This window comes from Xenopus laevis, chromosome 2L (assembly GCF_017654675.1).
Source record: "Xenopus laevis strain J_2021 chromosome 2L, Xenopus_laevis_v10.1, whole genome shotgun sequence".
Lineage (NCBI taxonomy): Eukaryota > Metazoa > Chordata > Amphibia > Anura > Pipidae > Xenopus > Xenopus laevis.
Genome location: NC_054373.1, coordinates 120,406,283 through 120,428,106, shown reverse-complemented (window position 1 = coordinate 120,428,106; position 21,824 = coordinate 120,406,283). Strand labels below are relative to the sequence as shown.

Genomic DNA, 21,824 nt, shown 5'->3' with positions numbered 1-21,824 from the left:
GGTGTCCTCCGTCATGTGACTTGTGCTCTGATAAACTTCAGTCACTCTTTACTGCTACACTGCAAGTTAGTGATATCAACCCCTCCCTTTCCCCCACAGCAGCCCATCTGCAGAACAATGGGAAGGAAAGCAGAAGAAGTTCCCTGACACAAGATAACCGCTCTGTGGTAGATATGAGAATAGCACTCAGTAGTGAAAATCCAAGTCCCACTGTGACTCCTTCTGTTACAGTGAGTAGGAGAAACAATAGCCTATCTGAAAGCACAGGATCAGGCACAATGACATGGGATGGCTACCTACACACAAATATTACAACTGATTAAATATACACATGTTGGTTCAGGAATACTCTACATAGTAGAGTGAATTATTTGTAATGTAAAATGCAATTTATAAATAAAAACTACGTCATTAATATCATGACCGAATCCCTTTAAATGAGTTGGGTGAGCAAACTTTCATACAAAAGGTCTTCCAGGCATTTGGTTGTTCTGAATTTAAAAGTTTTTGAATTGTGAATTTTTTAAAACTCTGGGTGGTTGCACTTTGGTCCTAGACTGCCCACTATAAAATTGCAAACACCAAAAAAAAGAGAGGCTGTCGCATCCTAGTCAAACAGGCTAAAGATGGGGTTTACACTATATTGTCTTTTTTTTTTTTTATCAACAAATCTGATATTTTTTTTTTTTGTGTGTGTGCCAGGTTCGAGGTGTGAATGTGGAGGCAGTCCTCAGAGTAGAAGAGGATGAAGTTAAAAGAAATACATCTCAACGACACGTAGAGGATGATTTGGGGCTTAGTATGTTGATTGACTCACAGAATAACCAGTATATTCTGACAAAACCAAGGGATTCTACCATCCCCCGTGCAGACCACCACTTTATAAAGGTATGTATGTGTGCTGCATTTTATACAAGGTAAAGTCTTAAGCCCTGTCTTGCTGTAAAAATTTAAGAAATTATTTAGCTAATTTACCTTCTTACTGCCAGAATTTGAACACTGGCTATACACTTAAAGATCTTTCCCTGATTTGCCCACATTGATCTGGGTGATATCGGACTGATTTGATCAGATCATCAGGGTGAGAACCGCATCACGGCCCCTCACCCCATCACGATTTTTAATCCAAGATAGATATCTTGCTAATTTGTGGACAGATATTAGGCAGGCCCTCTGGTAGGCCCCATACATGGGCTGATAAAAGTCAATGTGGAGGCTGTGGCTTTGATAAGGTGCTTTGATAAGATCTTCTGGAGTTTGTTTCATAGTTATGGAACAGATCTACCAAATATAGATGTCGTTTTAATCCTAGATTCCAATGTAAAAACTGTAGACAACATGAAGAACAATCTAGTGGTATCCTTTACCATAAACTCAGATTGCACTAGTTCAGTAACCTATATCAACCATTCAGCAATTCTGTTGTTGTTAGGTTAATGGGAACAATATATGGTTGCTTTAGTCATTACATTGGTACTAATTTTTGCTGTTGTCTTCTTTTCTTCCCTCATCTTAAAAAACTGTGTCTGTAGTTGTATATACATGGATAGCACTTGTTAGCTCTGTGGAAATGGAAAGGTCCAGTGATCTTTGCAGAGGTATAGTTGAAAATAGATATGGTGAAAAACCACCCCTTTTAATATAGTATAATGCCTTTTCTGGTTGTATTTGCAAGTACCAGTTAATTTTATGTTAGTTTTTAAGTTTAATTTTGACTTATAATAATGTCATTGCTACAATTAAAACTTTCTTCTCTCTAGGACATTGTTACCATTGTTATGCTGTCTCTTCCGTGTGGATGGGTGTGCACAATGATTGGCCTTCCAACCATGTTTGGATATATTGTGTGTGGAGTACTGATGGGTCCTTCTGGATTAAACAGCATCAAGGTAAAATTACTAGTACAAAACATATATAAACTATTAAACGTTTAAACATAACACTGTTTATATGATGCAGTTTATTTCCTTAATTTTACAGTGTGTTGTAGGGCTCTTCTGTATGGTTAAAGGAAAACTATACCCCCAAACAATGTAGGTCTCTATAAAAAGATATTGCATAAAACAGCTCATATGTAAAATCCTGCTTCATGTAAATAAACCATATTCATAATAATTTACTTTTCTAGTAGTATGTGCCATTGGGTAAAAAATCATAAATATAAAATTGCCATTTTAAAAAATAATGGCCGCCCCCTGGGATTGTAGGATTCACTGTACTCACAAACATACCAACAAACCATACATGTTAGGTCACATGAGCCAATTAACAGACAGAGTTCTGTCTTTTGCTTCAACACTTCTTCCTGTTACAGTTAGAGTTATAGTATTTCTGGTCAGGTGATCTCTGAGACAGCACACAGACCATCACGAATAAGTGGCTCAAGGCAAGAGATGTAAAAGGGCAATATTTACCTAAATATTTATTGCAGTTTGGTAAGATTCTTTAATATGCCACTTAATATGATATGAACTATCTGTTGCTTAAGTGTTCATTTTGGGGGTATAGTTTTCCTTTAAAAATGTTATTGTTAAATAGCCATGTTTTCTACTGTGGACCTCTTACCCCTCTATTTCTATTTCACAGTCTATTGTACAAGTGGAGACCTTAGGGGAATTTGGAGTATTCTTCACCCTTTTTGTAGTTGGCTTGGAGTTTTCTCCTGAACGGCTCAGAAAGGTAAATGTTGCATTATTACATGTGTTCACACATTTTCTCTCTCTCTCTCTCTCTCTCTCTCGCTCTGTGCAGCTGCACACGAGTGGAAGCTGTTCTTTTAAAGGAAACGCTGATTTCAGTGCATCTGCTTCTCTCCACCTCATTAATATTCATTAGGCGGAGAGGAGCAGGCAATGCATTTGTGTCCCCTCAACCTCATTGTAAATTAATATTATATGATGACAGTGTTTTTTTTTTTTTTTTTAACCTTTTCTTACCTCGCAAGGGTGAACTGGTGCATAGCAATGATCGTTTAAGATAGGGAACAGCAACATATTTTTTTCTTCCCACCAGTTTGTAAGGGTGATTATTTCATGAAGGGCAATGCACGTTGACCTAATGAGGAGTAAGGGATTTGGGTCAGGGGAGGGTGCTCTAGAGAAATACGGGATAGAGGCATATGGGCTGATGGAAACTATAGTTCACAAGAACTGAAAGGCTACCCCTGCCATACTTTACCATTATATTGTATTTACTTGTAGTATTTTTTAAATGGGCCTTTTATAAGCAACTTTTTCATATTCTGAATTATCTTGCCTAATCTGGATATTTCTTCCCTGCAGTTAAAAATTGTTGGGTTACTGACCCTGGCAACCAAACACAGAAAAATGTAATGCCGATAAGAATGAGGTTAAAAAGCTGCTAGCATCATTTCAAGGTCTATGTTACTTTGTACTTCTGTTTCTTTAGGTATGGAAAATAGCACTTCAAGGACCATGCTATATGACTGTCCTAATGATTGCATTTGGCTTGCTTTGGGGACACTTACTGAGAATCAGACTAACACAGAGTGTCTTTATCTCAGCTTGTTTATCGTTGTCAAGCACACCTTTGGTATCCAGATTCCTTGCTGGAGGGTCTCGTGGAGATAAAGACGGTATGTTTATGAAAGCAGCCAGTATTAAGTGAAACACTGCACACAATTGCAACAATTATTTGGCCTTTCCATATCTACAAATAAGCACATGATTTATATGTTAGGGAAATAATTACACGCCCTATTTACCTAAAATATTCTTCGACAAAAAAGTCTATAAGAGTAAATAGAGAACTGTGAAGCTTTCCTCCAGGGTTTTGGTTAGCTAAGGCTGTGTTTAGGCTGCAAGATATCTGCACTGCCCTTTCCATCTTGCCCTTTTTTTACCCATATTTATTTGTCTGTGTTTCAACTTAAAAGGGTTGTTCACCTTTAAATTAACTTTGTTTGATGTAGAGTGATATTCTGAGCCAATTTGCAATTGGTTTTCATTTTTTAATATTTGTGATTTATTTAGCTTTTTATTCAGCAGCTCCAGTTTGCAATTTCAGCAGTCTGGTTGCTAGAGTCCAAATTATCCTAGCAATCATGAATTGGTTTGAATAAGAGATTGCAATATGAATAGGAGAGGGCCTGAGCAGAAAGATGAGTAATAAATAGTAGCAATTACAATACATTTGTAGCTCTTTGTAGAGCATTTGTTTTTAGTTGGGGTCAGTGACCCTTATTTGAAAGATGGGGAGAATCAAAAGGCAGATAATTCAAAAACTATAAAACAAAAATAAATTAAGGCCAATTAAAAAGTTGCTTAGAATTAGCCATTCAATACTAAAAGTAACCTAAAATTGCCTGCTGCTGTTTTCATTCTAGATTTGCTATAGTTAAAGGAAAACTATACCCCCCAAACAATGTAGGTCTCTATTAAAAGATACTGAGTAAAACAGCTCATGTGTAAAACCCTGCTTCATGTAAATGAACCATTATCATAATAATATACTTTTTTAGTAGTATGTGCCATTGGGTAATCATAAATAGAAAATTTCCATTTTAAAAAATAAGGGCCGCCCCCTGAGATCGTAAGATTCACTGTGCACACATACAAACCACATGTTAGGTCACATGAGCCAATTAACAGACAGAGTTCTGCCTTTTGCTTCCTCACTTCTTCCTGTTACAGTTAGAGTTGTAGTATTTCTGGTCAGGTGATCTCTGAGGCAGCACAGATAGAGTCACGAAATGGTGGTTCAAGGCAAGAGATGTAAAAGGGCAATATTTATGTAAATATATTCCAGTTTGGTAAGATTCTTTAATATGTCATTCAATTTGATATAAACTATCTGTTGCTTAAGTATTCATTTTGGGGGTATAGTTTTCCTTTAAAGCCCATCAAGTTTAACCCCTCCAAATGACCTCCTTTGTCAGTATCAAGGTGCAATAGAAGTTTTAGTATACCAATTAAATGTTTGCTTTCTACCAGCTAGACAAGTAAATGCTACTTGCTGATTTCATCTTCCTTCAAATGTACCCTAACCCTTTAGATCAGTTCTGTTCAGCTTTTGTGGTACCGAGGGCCTATAATGGAAGCCAGTCTTGACCACTCCCTGTTTTAAACCAACCCAACTAAAAACCTCACCCATGTTACAACAAGATCATGTCTTAAACAAGACTGCTTCTTTTAACAAGGGAAGCAGGCACAGCAAGCAGATTTTCATGTGGGGAGCCCCATAAGGAGGTGGGTCGCAGACCACCAGTTGGACAGCACTGCTTTAGATTGTAAGCTTGCTACTAGGACCCTCTGATCCTATTTTTCTATTCAATAACCCAAATGATTTTAAGACCCTGATCGTTCTGAAATGAAAAGTACTGCCTAACTTGCTGGTGCTACATAAATAAACGATTATTGCTATTTGGTTGATATGGTTTACTCAACCTGAGCAAACTTTTGCCCCCCATAAATATCCTGATTGTTTACCCCAATATGGACATAGTGCTACAAACCTTTGGTCAGATTTTTAAACTAAACAAAAATTTCATTAAGTGGCTGGGATTTGGAGTCCTGCAAATTTGACCAAAATAAAAGTACAAACTTTTGTCTGTTTATCAATATTTAAATGCATTTAACATAAAGTAGTTCTAAAATCTTTGGCTCAAAACATTCTGCAATAATGAAATACCTCCAGAAGTTCAGCTTTGTGCCATCTATGTCAGTTACCACTGGAACATGCTCAATAGATGCTGAAGGAACACAACACTCAAAAACCACCACATTGGTGGTGTATATGTGTTACTTTCAAATAAACCAGTTGATCAGCCTCTAAAGTGAGAGGTCACACAACACTAAGTTTCAAAAATTAATATTCAGATCATTAAAACTGCTGAAATGGCAAAACAATGTGAAGATTTATTAATATTTTGTAGAGCCACCCTTTGAAACAAAAACAGCTTTAAGTCTTTTGGCTGAAGTTTATTCTTTAGCTTTCAGAAAGAGCCAGCACCTCACAATCGAACTGCTTTCAGATAAGCTACTGTTTCTTTTTCTGAATGTTCTTTCCCAAGTCTTTGACTATTTAGCATGTTGTCCCAATTCTCCTGTTTGGGTACTATTCTCATAACTACCACTAGGTGTAGCTTTGTGGTGTTAGGAACTATTTCCTCTCAATGTATTAAATGTATTTGGGGCTAAAGTTCCCACTACTGCTACATTTAATGTATCTGTGGTGTCACTACCCTCTGTCTTTTCTCTATAATGTATTTTGGAAGTCACTGTGACATTATTTACAAGTGCATAGTATGTGTGTGATATATTGCTCCCTATGTGAATCCCTTTGGGTTATACTGACCTTGCATAACTGCATGGCAATGTTCCTTTCTGTATTTATTTTCTGCACAATTACATGAATCCATTTTAACCCACAGAGAATCACTTGGGGAGGAATTCAAAGGTACTTCAGGTACTCTGTGTACTAATAGGGCCCTGAGATTATTACTGACACCAATGCAAACACCAGTTTTTGGGAGATCTGTTGCTTGCAGGTAGCACAGATTTCCATTGGGCGACATATCTTCCTGTATGTGCAGTTTTGCAAGTTTTCCCACTAAATACAGGACAGTTTCTCTACCAGCAGAGCTATTAACCCAAGGCAAGCCAGTGGCAGCAGTATAGAACCAGAGATGTTCTGCATCCAGGCAGCTAAATCCATCAGCAGAGGTGTCGGGGAGCTGCTAACTTGTTACCTGCCAATTGTCCTGTTGATAGACTGCTGGTGGGGGGGGGGAAGAGAGAGTAATATAACTCCAACTTGCAGTGCAGCAGTAAAGAGTGACAGAAGTTTATCAGAGCTCAAGTCACATGGCTGATTGTACCTGGGAAACCAACAACATGTTAGAACCATGTCACATTTCAAAATTGAATATAAAAAAAATCAGTTTGATCTTTGTAAATATGTATTTCAGTACAGGATTCTACAGTTGAAAGTGGTATTAATGAATATAATACAGAATCCCTTTAAAAACCAGTAACATAAATTTTTTTTTTTTAAAAATTGTTTCTACTTATGAAAAAAACCCACCAATACAGTTTTAACCTAAAAATTCGCAAAGTCTTTATTAAGAAATAACTTTCCGATTCTCTGCTTGCTCTCCTCTTCAGAAAGGCGACAGGGTGACGATCCATCGTGCAGCGCTCGATTTCTCCTCCCTGCTTTCTATAGGAAATAGCCAAGGAGGAGAATTTGAACGCTGCGCGATGGATCGTCGATTTGTTGCTGTTTCTGAAGAGCGCAAGCAGAGAATCGGTAAGTAATTTCTTAATAAAGACTTTGCGAATTTAAAGTTAAAACGGTCTTGGTGGGGGTTTTTTTTCGTTGAAATTATTTTTTTTTTAATTTTTCTGGTCCTTTAAGGTTAGTGCCACACAGGGGCTGACATTGGGCTTCTGAAATATGCAGGCCGAAAAGCAAACCCTACCTGTCCGCCTCTTCGACTGCCATCACCTGGAACCATTGTGTCTGCTTCGGTGCAGGCACATGCAGCTGATTTTGTCAGGAGAATGCAAACTCTTGTGTTTTGTTATTGAAATCAGATGCGTGTGCCTGCAGTTGAGCCGACACAACGTTTGTGTACAGGCAGGCGAAGTCTAATGCTGTGTAGGGGCTGATTTTAGGGGCAATAACCCTTATCTTAATCAAACTTAAAATCGATGGTACTGTTTTAAAACTGTGGTAAACCAGCATCTTACTAACTTGAACAACCTGGATCACTTGCTTCTAGAAGAATGGGCCCAAATCACCCCTGAACAGCTTGCAAAACTGGTACATACTTATCCCAAAAGACTTAAGCAAAGGGTGGTGCTACAAAATAAGTGTAGGGACTGAATCTTTGTTTAAAGAGAATATTTTATTTTTTATTAATACAATTTTATATTTTTCATTTTATTTAAATGTGTTTTTGGTGACACTGGCAAGATATCTGGGTGTGTACTGTTGTACAAAACATTCTCTTGATAGCCAACCACCCTTATGTCCTGACTTATCCATGATTAAGGGTTCATCTGTAAATAAATACACAAGACACTCTGGTGTGATGTTAACAGCTGTGAATACCGGTGTTTTTTTTTTTTTTTTTTTTTTTACTAATGACACTAAGTTAGCATTAAGGAAGTCAATGCAAGAATGCATCTGTGTTTTACTGGTTACAAGTTATTTGCATATATTGCATTACAGGCCATATAATTGATATGATTAACTTGATTCTACTTATGCAGGAGACATTGACTACAGTAGTGTGCTTCTTGGCATGCTAGTAATGCAGGATGTTCAGCTTAGTTTATTCATTGCTGTTATGCCAATGCTTATTCAAGCCAGCGGGAACTCTAATTCGAGGTAATACTTTTTACATTTATTTTTCAAAAAGTAAATATTTTGTATTTTATGATAGCTTTGATGTTCAGTTAAAGTTCAGCAGTTGATCTTTATTAGTCTTGGCCAGTTGGGAGGTTGGAAACGGACCGTGCATTGTTCCTCTGTATGACACTCGCTGGCAAACACTGGAGATGGCATTTCCAAAGCTGCTCAAGGAACACTGTCATCACTGAACATCCTATAGATCAGCACCCGACTGCCATACTCGGCAGTAGAGCTTTGCTGTATGCCTTGCCATAATAGCAATGGCATCTCACAGAACTTGCATTCCTCAGTCACCCTCACCTGCCAGAGCCATGTTGTTCTAGTCCAGTACAACCTGATTGGAAAGTAGATAAAGCCAAATAATATGTTTTGGTGGTTTAGCATTAAAGGGGTTGTTCACCTTCCAATACTTTTTTTTAGTTCCGTTGGTTTCAGTTCATCAGAAATAAAGACTTTTTCTAATTACTTTTTTTCTATGTGTGACACTTTTTCCGAATACTTGCTGATTTCATCTTCCTTCAAATGTACCCTAATCCTTTAGATCAGTGCTGCCCAGCATCTGTGGAGGGGGGTCACTGACCCTGTAAACTGTTCTAAATTGATACATTTAGTTGATACGTTTGTTATCTTTGGCCCTGCGAGTAGAATCCCCGCATTTCATTAGAGGCAGTTGTTAGAATTAATAAAATAGTTGCTAATACTCTAGAGATGCTGCTGAAAAAAAGTATCAACTAAATGTTACAAAATTGTATCAGTTTAGAGTCTGCACCTGAATTGCTGAGCTGCCAAACGCAAACACCAGAGACAGACATTAAACTTTAAATTTAGATTTTGAAAAAAACTGTAAGAAATAAAAAAATGGAAAGTAGTTGAAAAAAATCTTTATTTCTGGGGAACAATCTGAAAACAATTGAAAGTGTTTGGAAGGTAAACAACCTCTTTAAAGGAGTAGTAATGTCAAAATATTAGTAGGCAGAGTAAGCACGTGCCTAGGGCGCAAAGCTGGGGGGGGCGCCAGGCACGTACCTGCTCTGACGCCTAACCGATTGTCCGGTTCTGTCTTTCGCCGACTGCCACAGATAATTTCTTGTAATAGCGATTCTGCACATGTGCGCGTCCAAGCGCAGTTTCGCGCATGTGCACTCAAGCGTGCAATCAGCCGGTGCCATGCCCAGCCAGGTTGCCTAGGGTTGGGTTGGCCCGGCTCTGTGCCCTGCACTGGTAAAACTGTTGTGTTTGCTTAAGAGACATCACTATTATAAATAAGCTGCTGTGTAGCAATGTGGACAGCCATTCAAAGGAGAAAAGGCTCAAAGTAGCAGATAAGCTCTGTAGAATATAACATTATCTGTTATCCACTATTTAACCTTTGACATATAACATTTTTTAATTTCTACCATTGTTACACAGCAGCTTGTTCATATGAACTATAGTAGTGTTTCTGAAGCAAACAGATCATTTTTACCAGTGCAGGGCAACACTACATGATATTTTCATTTCCTTAAAACACTTTCATTTTTTGGTGTTACTGCTCCGTTGCAAATCAGTTCTAAAGGGCATTCCTGTGATGTCTGTAGTAACCTCATATTTGCCTCAATTAGCATACCATTGTGAAGGGCAACTGTGTTTATTTTGTGTATCCTTTATTGGGACAGTGTGTGTATTGCATTGTAAAGTTCCCTTTTTTGTTTTCTTTTCAAGTTTTAATGTTTGTTCATGCGTTATTCTTTTGACTTGCTAGACATTGGATAAAAATGGCATTTTCATTTTATTTTTTCAGCTCTAGTATTTTCCTGGAAATTCTGAGAATCCTTTCACTTATTGGACAAATCCTCTTTTCCTTGGTTGCCACTTTTCTTGTATGTGTCATTATGAAGACCTATCTCATTGGACCATATTATCGTAAACTGCATACAGAGAGCAAGGGGAACAAAGAAATTCTTGTTATGGGAATATCTGCATTCATCTTTCTCATGTTAACGGTAACTTTTAAACTTCCATCAAATCGTTGTATTTCATATAAAAGATTGTTCTCAAAGGGTTTGGATATTTTCTTGAACCCTATTACATTATGGACAAAGTAAGATTTCTCCAAAATTGCTGTAAAATTAAACACACCAAAAAGGTCTTTTTCTTTAAAACATTTCATTCAATGGTTTAACTGGCCATATTGTGCAGAACTGTGGGCACATTGTAAATCGTGAATATTTCTGCATGTAGAGAACTCCTAACAGTTATCAACATAGATCAGTTTTGTAGCAAATATGCAGAGCTTTGCATAATTCAAAGCTTGTGCTGAATAAATTACAGTGAACAGTTGTGTTTTTGTCCTTCATAGCATTGCTGGTCATAATGTCATTCAAGTCAATTAGTTCGTCTTTTTCATCTCCTCATAAAATATGGAATACATGAACATAAAAAAGGGAGTAAACCACATGGAAAAAAAGATTAATCTACCATCTTCCGTTGTAGCCACTCATAATTGAAAATGTATATGTGCTTGTTTTGGATATTTTAGGGAAAATTTAAAATTTTGTATAGAAAAGATGCATAAATACTTTCAACTTTCAAAAATAAATATAAATGTATTTATTTTATATTTCTATACCTAATTCCACAGATAGAAAGGAAATAATTATAGTCTGTCTGTGTTTGCTGCACCCCACTTAGGCTCACAGTGTAATGCAGCCCCTCTATCTGTTTGTTCCATTGTGAAGTGATATATCCTGGGACTAGAATATCATGGTTTCCTTTCAATCCATGGAATTTTTAACCGGAAAAAAAATTTGTTTACGTTAATATTGGAAGTTCAAAAAAGATCAAAACAGGAGTTATATATTTCCCTTTAAGTGATTTACATACCCATTGTTAGAAAACAGTGTTATATCTGCATAGTGCTTTAATGTATTCGTCCATTTTACCATCGAATTGCATTAACTTTGCATAAATTAATGATGTGTGTAGCCTTGTATTTCCATTCTAAATAAAAATGAGACCCGGCTCATATATGAACATGATAAGCAACATTTTGTAAATTGTGTTTGTTCCCCCAACAGATTACAGAGTTACTGGATGTGTCTATGGAATTGGGGTGCTTCTTAGCTGGAGCTCTAATCTCATCCCAAGGGCATATGATCACAGAAGAAATTATGTCCTGCATTGAACCTATACGTGATTTTCTAGCTATCATTTTCTTTGCATCTATAGGTAATAAACAACACAAACAAAGAAGCTGGGCAAATCTGCATTTAAATTTGTCTACAAGCTTTCAGATGAATTTCTGTGATGTGAAGCTTTATTTTTCCAATCTTACCTGTACTTTTTCTGTAGTCTTTGTCTGACTGTCTGTCTTTATCTACATTAAGCTGGCTATAGATGCAAAGATCCGATCGTTCGAATCCTCGACCGATCGGACTTCTCCATCTCCCGACCTGCCACTAGATCAAATAAAGTAGAAAAGAACAGATCAGCTGATGTTCTGCCCCTGACAGCAATCATACAAAGTTATGTCCAACCAAAGCTAGTGACAGTCTCCCTCTTAAAATTGTACAATCAGCAATACATGCAGAGAAATTATTGGCAGCCGACAGAAACCTTTTAACCTGGCCGACCAAACGTGGGACGAAAAATGTTGTGACTCTCCAGACATGGTCCGCAAATAATACGAATCGAGGAATCGTACGACCGGGTCTTTGTGTCTATGGCCAGCTTTACTCTTGCCAAGATTCCCTGTTAGTATAATATTCCAGGTAACATAAAAGGTAATCCCTAAAATAACCATAATTCTATAAATTTTTTAGATTAATTTGCACTGAATATGAAATATTTTGACCATAAGGTTTAAATAATACATAAATGAGTACACTCTAGTTTATTGTGCAATGATAAAACAATCCTTCTCTGTTCCTTTTTTTTTTTTGTATGTAGAGCGCTATGATTACTTTATCCTTGTTTTCTGTAGTTAATGCTGATTCTCTGCCTTCAGATAAATGCAGGATGAGAATCAGCCCCTACGCTTGTCATTAGCCCTCTCATGTGCCTGCACCCAGAAGCACTGTGCTGGCCCAGGTGTACGCACCTGGAGTGGAATTCTAATGCATACTTGTGTGTTTCTGCACCAAAATCTGCTCCATGTGTCTGCATCTGGGCCAATACAATGCCTCCAGGTGCAGTCACATGTGAAGGCTGATCTGAGTGTAGGGGCAGATTCTTGACCTTAACATAGCCTAAAGGGAATCAACTTTTAATGTATATTTTGTCTTAAGAATCTGCTATTTTAGGAATGCAACTTACCATTCCTGCATAATTTTACATACTACAATGTAATAATTTAGGAGAAAGGCTACCTTGATTTTTTTTGCAATAGACATTTAATGTATGACTTGTGTGTTTCAGTTCCAATGTTCTACTTTGGAGCAAGGATATTTAATATCAACTTTTTCCACATTTTTTTTCAGGACTTCACGTGTTTCCCACATTTGTAGTATATGAATTAACAATACTTTTGTTTCTGACCCTGTTTGTGGTGATCTTGAAGGTTAGTTTATTTTTTTATTTTTTTTTTTGTATGTATAAAATATGTATTGTCAATTTAATACAAGTAAACATTTAAAGGAGAACTAAACCCTAAAAATGAACATGGTCAAAAATGCCATATTTTACATACTTATTGCACCAGCCTAAAGTTTCAGCTTCTCAATAGCAGCAATGATCCAGGACTTCAAACTTGTCACAGGGGGCCACCATCTTGGAAAGTGTCTGTGACACTCACATGCTCAGTGGGCTCTTAGCAGCTGTGGACAAGCTAAAGTAAGGGGTTGTTGCAAATTATCAAGCTCCCTAAATATTTCCTGTCTTGGAACCAGTGGTCTGTGCAGAAGTAGTGCATGGAGCAGGAAGATGTGGGTGCAGGTAATATAATGGCAATATTTTCCAGGTTAGGGTAGGTGTGGGTTGTTTTTTCTGACCAGCACATCACTACTGCGTTACCATTGTTGTAAAATTGACCCCCGTAGCTTACTCTGCTACCATTCTTTACATCAATAAACTTTCATTCTTATCCACTGTTATTTCAGCTTCATCAGTGCTCCCCATGTTGATTACAACTCTTGACTGGGAAATAAAAAAAGTCCAAGTATCTAGCCTTGGACTTTTTGGGGTTCTGTTCTGACAAACCGGTGAGCTTGTACACCTGTAATGGTCCTTTAGTAGAGGTGCCCCAAGCTAGACCAATCCTTTGTCAAAAAATGATCACATTGAATGCATAATCGGTTTTACCCCATGTATGAGGATTATGTATTACACCACAATCAATTAACAAAAAATAACAACCTGGTTGATAACTTAGATGACCATGAAAGAACTTAGCCTAAGTAATCTGCGGGCTGATTGAATATCCCAGAATTCAGACAGACAACCAATTTGTGCTTAAGAATGAGATTTTCTAATGATTTCTATTTTTTTCCTCCCAACAGTTTGTATTGGCTGTACTTGTACTGTCATTGATTATGCCAAAAAACAGCCAGTACATTAAATGGATTGTATCTGCTGGTCTGGCTCAAGTCAGTGAATTCTCATTTGTACTAGGAAGCAGGGCACGTAGATCAGGGATTATATCTCGAGAGGTCAGTGCTTGCCGTGTTTACATTTGTTTTCTGTCGTAATAAAAATGCTGTATCGTTTATTATTTTCTGTTTTGTCTATTTACTATTCAATAACAATGTTTTTTTAGAGTACTGCACGACATGGTGAAATCATACTTATATTGTATAGCAGATCTGATCACAAACCCCATACGTGTGTTAAAGTGATACTGCCACTAAAAAACGACTTTTATACATTAAAAGTTACCTATATGTCATGTTGATCATTTTTTTTGCTGAGAGGTTTGTTTATCCAAGTTATTGTTAGTTGGAGTTTCTAAACCTGACTGTTTTGCCAACCTGACTGTCCCATCTCAGCCTGTCAGTTTACAATGCTAACGGACTCCTGCTGCACAAATATGGCAGCCCCCTCATTCAGGAATATGGGCATCAGATAGGTAATGTAAAAGCATTGTGCAAATACTTTGAGTAATGAGTAGCTAAGGCAATATTATGATAGATGTAAAAAAAGAGTTTAATTTCTGGTGTCAGTATTTCTTTAATGTAAATTCATGATGCTTGTTTATAGACTTATCTTCAGAAATCATTAACATATTTTTAGTACGATAATTTTTAAGACTTTAAAAGGCTGTCATCTTCAATGTATCTCAAACCCAAATATAAAATGAACATAAACTTATTTAGTTAACCCTGGGGGTCATGCGCCCAAACTGTGAAAAGAGGATTCTTGACATGTTAATATGTCAGAAAGCAAAAAAAAATTAAAAATTGTTGTAAATTGCAAATGCATTTATCTGGAAACAAAGAGCTGGTTGCATCAGTCACATTGGTATCTCTTGATCATTACAGCAGCAGTTGCTGGGCCGAGGGGGAGATTGGGTGCAACTTTTCTAATAAATATCATGTAGATTCTATTTTTTAGTAATACTGAAATGTTCTATGAGTTTACCTAGGAATGTGTTGGTATGCCTTTAAGTCTCCTGTCTGCTAACCACACCAAATAAAAACATCAAAAGGAGAGAATAATTAACAGAACGTTGGGGAAAATGCATCAATTGAAAGGAAAGAATGACAATCCGCGAGGAATAGTACATATAGGAGAGAAAAAAATGGATTAATGCCAATCGCAGATGGTTTCTCCACCAGCAGACAAAAGGTCCATCCTGCTGGTAGCCACCTGTATGTGTAGTGACCAATGAATGTTATCTGCCTGTCACTGGGCACACAGGGATGATTTTGGCCAAATAAATTCAAACACAAGCATGTAGATCTCATTCATTTTTGTCACACACAAGACAGGATCAGCTTTTTTCCCTCCAGTGGAATAAACTTGTATCATGTGCCATTAGCTTAATGGGGTTGAATAGCGAAAGACCGGATGAAATTACAATTGTAGATAGTTTTTGCCTCTACAAACATGTTGTTTAGGAACGGCTAATGATTTTGTCATTTTCTTTAGGTCTACCTACTGATCCTGAGTGTGACGACCTTAAGCCTTTTACTAGCGCCTGCATTGTGGAGGGTTGCCATTACCAAATGTGTCCCGAGACCAGAAAAACGTTTGAACACTTGACTGGAGCAAGAGCTAAAAACAATCTTTTGTGTTTGTTTTTCTCTAAGACATAGTGCTCTTTTTACAGGTCACTATAAATCTAAACATACAGAGACTCTTCTCAAGAAAACGTTCAACCAATTTAAGTCTCTTGATTCCCAAAACACTAAATACAATTCCATTTTTGTATTTGTCATACATCTATATTTATCCTGGTGGTATCCTTGAATATTTCTTCTAAATGTGCCTTGAAACTAAATTATTTTTTGATTATTTTTCTCTGGAAATACTATATTTAGCTGCACTTGTATTGTACAGTACAGTACTGATCAATGAATTATGTAATTAGAGGTTTTGGAGAGGCTTGCTGCTGATCGTGCTTATAAAAATAGGAGATTTAGTATGTATAATAAGGCATGTAGATGCTTTGTCCTTTTTTTTTACTATCTAGGCATGTGATGCCTGCCATAAAAACTAAAGATAAGCTATCTGATTCTCTGCAATAGTGATGTGCGAACAGACCCGAAGCCCTTGGGACTCACAGGTCGGGCGGTTTCCCACTTCCGCCAGACAAATGCCTTTTTATATACTAGTGTGCCCAGCTCCATTCTGTCTCTTCGGGGACATGCAGAAGTATATAAATAGGAGAGCTCATGGTGGGTTATGGTCGGGTGCGGGTCAAGACCCAGGTTGACCCGCACATCACTACTCTGCAAGAGCGTTTTTCTGTGTAAATTGTGGATTTTCATGACAGGAGTTTATGTATTTTTTTCAAATCCTTATTTTCATGATGCTGCCCCTCTTTTTCAGTATAAACTGAAATGGCATTAGATCAGAACTAAAAAAAATAATCTATAGATTGTTAGGCCAGAAACAACAACTTCAGATTTTATGGTATGGGACCCATAATAATTTATTCCTTACTATACTGCCTACTTTACATTGCAGTACCCAGCTTAAAGGGACTATATCAGTTTTGTTTTCTTCCCTCATTTTTTTTCCTTTGTTATTTAGGATAAGGGCACACGCTAAGATTCGGGGAGATTTAGTCACCCTCTACAGGTGACTAATTTCCCAGAAAAGCCTTCCTGCTTGCTAGAATCGAAATCACGGCTGGATGACACTTGGAGAACTTCGTTTTCCAAAGTCACCCGAAGTTGCATCATGAGGAAACTTCAGGCGACTTCGGAAAATGAAGGTCCGACTAAATCTCCCCTTACCCTTAGTTACTTGTATTCACTGGTACAATTTAGCAAAACCCATAACCTGTAAACATCAATTTATACAGATTATCCATTCTTCAGAACACATCCTCTTCTAATATCCTTGAAAATGACACTGTAGCAGAGGCTTTAACATTACGAATCATGATCTCTTAGTATTCCTCTCTCTTCTTCTATACTTGGGGAAGTGAGTGAGAAAATGCATTGCTCCCCATTGTCCCCAATTGTGCCTGCTGTTGCTTTTATAATATTACAGATGATTTGAGTTTGAATCAAAAGGGGAGCGATTTATTGTTTGTGTCTTCTGTCTACTGAGCTATATAAAACCCGCAATTGCTTAATTAAGAAGAATACTGATAGAGACCTGGCTGTTTTCATAGACAACTCTTCTGCTGCCTTAGAAGTCCCACCCCATTCTAGCATGAAAATAAAGTATTTTTTGTATGTATATATCTTTTTGGTATTGTTAAACGAAGGACAAAATTTAGAACACTTAACTAATAATAGTACCCCTTAAGGTAATGTTCCGAAGCACACAATATAGACATTCTCTGTAAGAAGACAGAAATCTGAAAGATTTCTCTGGCACAAGTATTGCTAATTATATTGCTGACTTTTAACTTGTTAGTTTTCCATAGTATTGAGATGGATTAAAAGACATTTCTGGACTCATGTGAAGACATTTTTAAAAACCTTCAGAACAGTGGAAGCAAAAAATTGTTTAAAAAGAGGACCAAAGGTGGTTGAAGCTTTCCTGACTCATTGCACTAGACTCACCATTACTGTACAATTTACATTTGTTCTGTGACAGTTGCATAAGTAATGGACATGAAGAATCGTGCTACTAAGTTTGTTTTAAGAGATCTATGAAGAGACCAGCAATAACGTTGATACTCTGCTGTGTTTCTGGTTCTAGGAATGTGTTTTGTTTTTATTTTCTATATTGTTTTCTTATAAGGGATGTTGATCTTTAAAATGATTTCCATATTGTAACAAAGTAGCTTTATTTGCAATTGTTTTTTTTCCCCAGGTTTTGGCTTTTTCAGCTTTGTTTAAATAATTTTACTGTGTTTGTTCTGCAGTTGTCCTTTAGACAGTGTGACATTTAGGCTATTGTATGGTTGCTAGAGTTTAGGTTATATAATTCAAGGTGCGAAGTTTGCTACAGTTCTTATGAACTATGCCAGCCAATCCGCATTTATCATTTCCTGGCCACTTGAAACCATCTTATTAGTTGTTATGGGTTACTGCACCTCGGCAAACTTTATGGCTTTTATTACATTATGGGGGTGTGTGCCTATGGAAAAGACCTGAATTTAATTTCAACAGAAGTATAAATATAGGTATGTTATCCAGAAAGCTCTGAATTAAGGAAAGGCTGTCTCCCATAGAATCTTTTTCTCTGTAATAATAAAACATAACCTTGTACTTGATCCAGACAAAGATATAATGAATCCTTATTGAAAGCAAAATCAACCGATTGGGTTAATTTAATGTTTACATCATTTTCTAGTAGACTTTGGGTATGAAAATCCAATTTACAGAAAGATCCATTACCTGGAAATCCCCAGGTCACAAGCAATCTGGATAACCGGTCCCATACCTATAATAGATAATGTACATCTATCCTCATACAATCCACTCCATCCCTTTGACCTAGCAATCAGATAGTAAGCAAGTAAATTATTTTATTTGCTTTCATGTGCTTTAACAGTTTGCCCCATCCACAATGCATTTCAGTGTCCTTTAAAGGGAGCTTTTGAATGCTAAAGTTGATATAATGCGGGGGGGGGGGCACACTATCCGTTAAAATCTGGTAAATATAATCTATGCTTGAATTATATTATCTATAATATATCCGAAACAAATGTAACTTGATGGTTGCTGAAATTTAATATTAAAGATCATTAAATGTACTTTTCAAATCAGGAAATCCATTAATAAATGTTAAAAAAATTGTTGTAAAATATGTAATACTTTTAAAATAAAGTCTTTCATATAAAAAATGATTTAACTGAATATATTTGTACAGATGATATGACGAGCTCAATGATCTGATGGTATTTTATTCCTGAATACCATGCTGTGCTTGTGTGATCATGTTTTAAAGGCATTTAAGGAGTTGTAAGTTCCTTGCAAGACAGTAGTGAAATAAGATGGGGGTAATCTAATTAAAGGAGCAAAGTGTGCATCAGATGTCATAACTTATAACAACCCGTCAACAGGTAGCACAATGTATTTAAAAAGACATTACAGACCAGATTTCTCTCTGAAATATTTATTGTAATTTTTTTCTATAAAGAATGTCAGAGTGCACTCCTTCGTAGCTTATAGTTTAAAATCTGTTGGGTAAAAATGTTATCTCAGAAGTAGCCTGAACCCTGGCAATAAACTTGCCCCAACAGGATGTAAGATTTTATAGAACATGTTCAGCACCAAAACTCTTTGTTTCCAATGGGTCAGTCCAATTTGCATGCCGCAATGGTACACTCTCCGGCTCACCACAAATCCTCAGAGGAGGGAGGATCCTCGATTCCCAAGCACAGCGCTGCGCCTCGACAGCTATTGCGCCACCAAACATGTCTTGGTCAACCTCTTGACAAAGCCATGTTTGGTGGCGCAACGGCTGTCAAGGCGCAGCGCTGTGCTTGGGAATAGAGGATCCTGACTGCGACTGCTGTGTCGCTAAGTCTGCCATTGAGACCCATGGACCACAGTTTGAACCAATTCCAGCAACAAACTTTGACTGCGCGCTTAATTATGAACAAAAAGAGATGAATTACCATCTTAAAATGTTATCTTGCTACAAACTCATGGTATTCAGCAGAGTGGCATTGCCAGTGGTGGAATCTACTTTATAGATGACCTGAAAGAGGTTGGTGACTCAAAGCTAAAATGTGCTGTTGTTTACAGATGAAAAAACAATTGTTGACAAATACATTAGAATATCTAAACAACTGTGAGAAAAACATGGTTTGTGAAATTAAATTCAAGTTTATTTTTTAGGTGTTGTCCAAAAAGAATCACAGAAACATGTAAACTTTGCAGACAGATATCTTATCTATGCAGTGGATTGTTTCCACAAATGTATGAGTTAAACCAGCCATTCCAGTTTTGAGACGTCAATAGATTGTACATAGGATTAACCACCCACACAGCTGCCATTGCATTTCTTTGTGCCAATTATCTGCAATTAACTGCACTATTACAAGTCTTCCCTTTCCTCCTTTGTATTTTTGTATGTGACAAACTAAATCAGCAGACTAATGGAATCTGAAGAAATGCATGTAGAGAATGCAATGTTAGTTTAAGTAAAAGTAATACCTTTCATATTCATTTCATCTTCTAACCACATAGATTTGCTTGACAAACTACTTGCTCAATTAAGCAATGAATGTTTTACCTGACTACTTATACGAAATGAGCCATTTGGATACATTTTTAGTGGGAGTGCAGGGACTGGTTTAGCAAGTTAACAACACTAAATTGCTACGGCTCACCAGTGTCCTTCTGTTAGTTAAGCATTTTTAAAGTAAATACAGTCTTAAAGGGGGAACTATCACATATAATAAATTTAATATACACTTCACCATACTGAAGAAACTTTGTAAATACAATCCATGAAATATTCTGCGTCGTTTCTGAAATAATCAAGTTTATATTCACTGTCCCTCTCTCAGCATCTGTTTCTCTTCATTCTGTCTTCATGCAGCAGATGTGTTAGATAGTCAATGAGCGTTCGTTCCAATATATCTTATAGGGGGAGCTTACTTTCCTAGCAAATGAATTAGAGCTTACTAAAATAACTGATTCCAGTACAAACAAAATCTAACAAAATAACTGCATTTTCCACAAATTCTGCATGTAGAAAGTCATGGTCTGGTGATTTTAATAGTGAGCTCTAATACATCTTCTAGGCAAAAGGAGCCCCCCTATAAGATATAATGGATCTAACTCCTGCATGAAGAGAGAATGAAGAGAAACAGATGCTGAGAGAGGAATAGTAAAGATGAACTTGATTATTTCAGAAATTTTAATTGATTGTATTTATTAAGTTTATTATTTCAGTATTCTGAAACTTAGATTAAATTTTCATTTTCGCAATAGTTCCTGTCCTGTCATACTTCATATTTAATAGGGGAAATGTAAAATGGTATTAAAAAGCAGGATAACAGGAAAAGTTTTCATACAAAATTACAAACATATTACAAACAAATGGTATTCAGATGTGATACAGCTATTGCATACTGCATTTGAACTTGGGATAAATACTGTATAGGTGCACAAACTTGGAACCATTCACTCAGCATTGTTGATTAAAATCATCTCAAGCAGAGCCTTACCTGATCCCCTTTGTACACATTCCCTTTCAATAAGCAACCACAGGCCTCAATCTAACTGCTGTGAGGAATATATGCCTATAGGTGTGGACAGATCCAATGTGCCCAATACCGCTTAAATTTTCCAAAAAGTTATTACTGTCCCACATTTATCATTTTTAGTATCAGGACCAATCTCTGCTAATATTGGAGGTTCAAGAGGTTGACAAGACCCTTGTGAACCGTGGGCGTATATATAGCACAGGAATAATGAGTTTCTCCAAATACAGGTAATACCTTAATTCAGTAGAAATAATTCCCTGCATTACCATCTATAAAAGAAAAGCCTTTATTTGTCTATTTATGAGTGAGAGGATGGCACAAATCTACATTGCTTCCATTCTCTGTCTTGGATTCTCTGGGGCAAATTCACTAAAGGGCGAATATTTGCCAACGACCGCTTCGCCACACTATGCACCACTTTGCCAGCCGTAAATTAGTTACCACTAAACTAATTCATTAATGTGCAAAGTTGTGTCTCAGCAGTCGAACGCTGGTGATTTTTCGCTAGCGTTACTACGGCAAGGTGAGCATTTCATAGCGAATTTTCGCTAGACTTCATTTCTGCCTAGCAAAACTTCGCTAGCACTCTTCACTTAGGTTTATTTGAATAGGGTGGGTACCTAAAAGTCGTTTGGACGTCTTTAATAGTAATGTTGGTGCAAATCCTTGAAGTGGCCACTATTTC

The 21,824-nt window shown here is 36.9% G+C and overlaps 1 protein-coding gene across 1 annotated transcript in view; it reads left to right on the top strand.

Moving 5' to 3' along the window:
- The window catches only part of tmco3.L (transmembrane and coiled-coil domains 3 L homeolog), a 32,340-nt gene extending 14,150 nt beyond the window's left edge, over positions 1-18,190 (top strand). Inside the window, exons 4-13 of the mRNA XM_018247157.2 lie at positions 703-888; positions 1,761-1,889; positions 2,587-2,679; positions 3,409-3,595; positions 8,238-8,355; positions 10,160-10,361; positions 11,436-11,586; positions 12,837-12,916; positions 13,854-14,003; positions 15,442-18,190. Coding sequence (XP_018102646.1) covers positions 703-888; positions 1,761-1,889; positions 2,587-2,679; positions 3,409-3,595; positions 8,238-8,355; positions 10,160-10,361; positions 11,436-11,586; positions 12,837-12,916; positions 13,854-14,003; positions 15,442-15,555 — 1,410 coding nt within the window. The 3' untranslated portion in view covers positions 15,556-18,190. The remainder of the gene's footprint in view (positions 1-702; positions 889-1,760; positions 1,890-2,586; positions 2,680-3,408; positions 3,596-8,237; positions 8,356-10,159; positions 10,362-11,435; positions 11,587-12,836; positions 12,917-13,853; positions 14,004-15,441) is intronic.
- Positions 18,191-21,824: the final 3,634 nt, after the last annotated feature.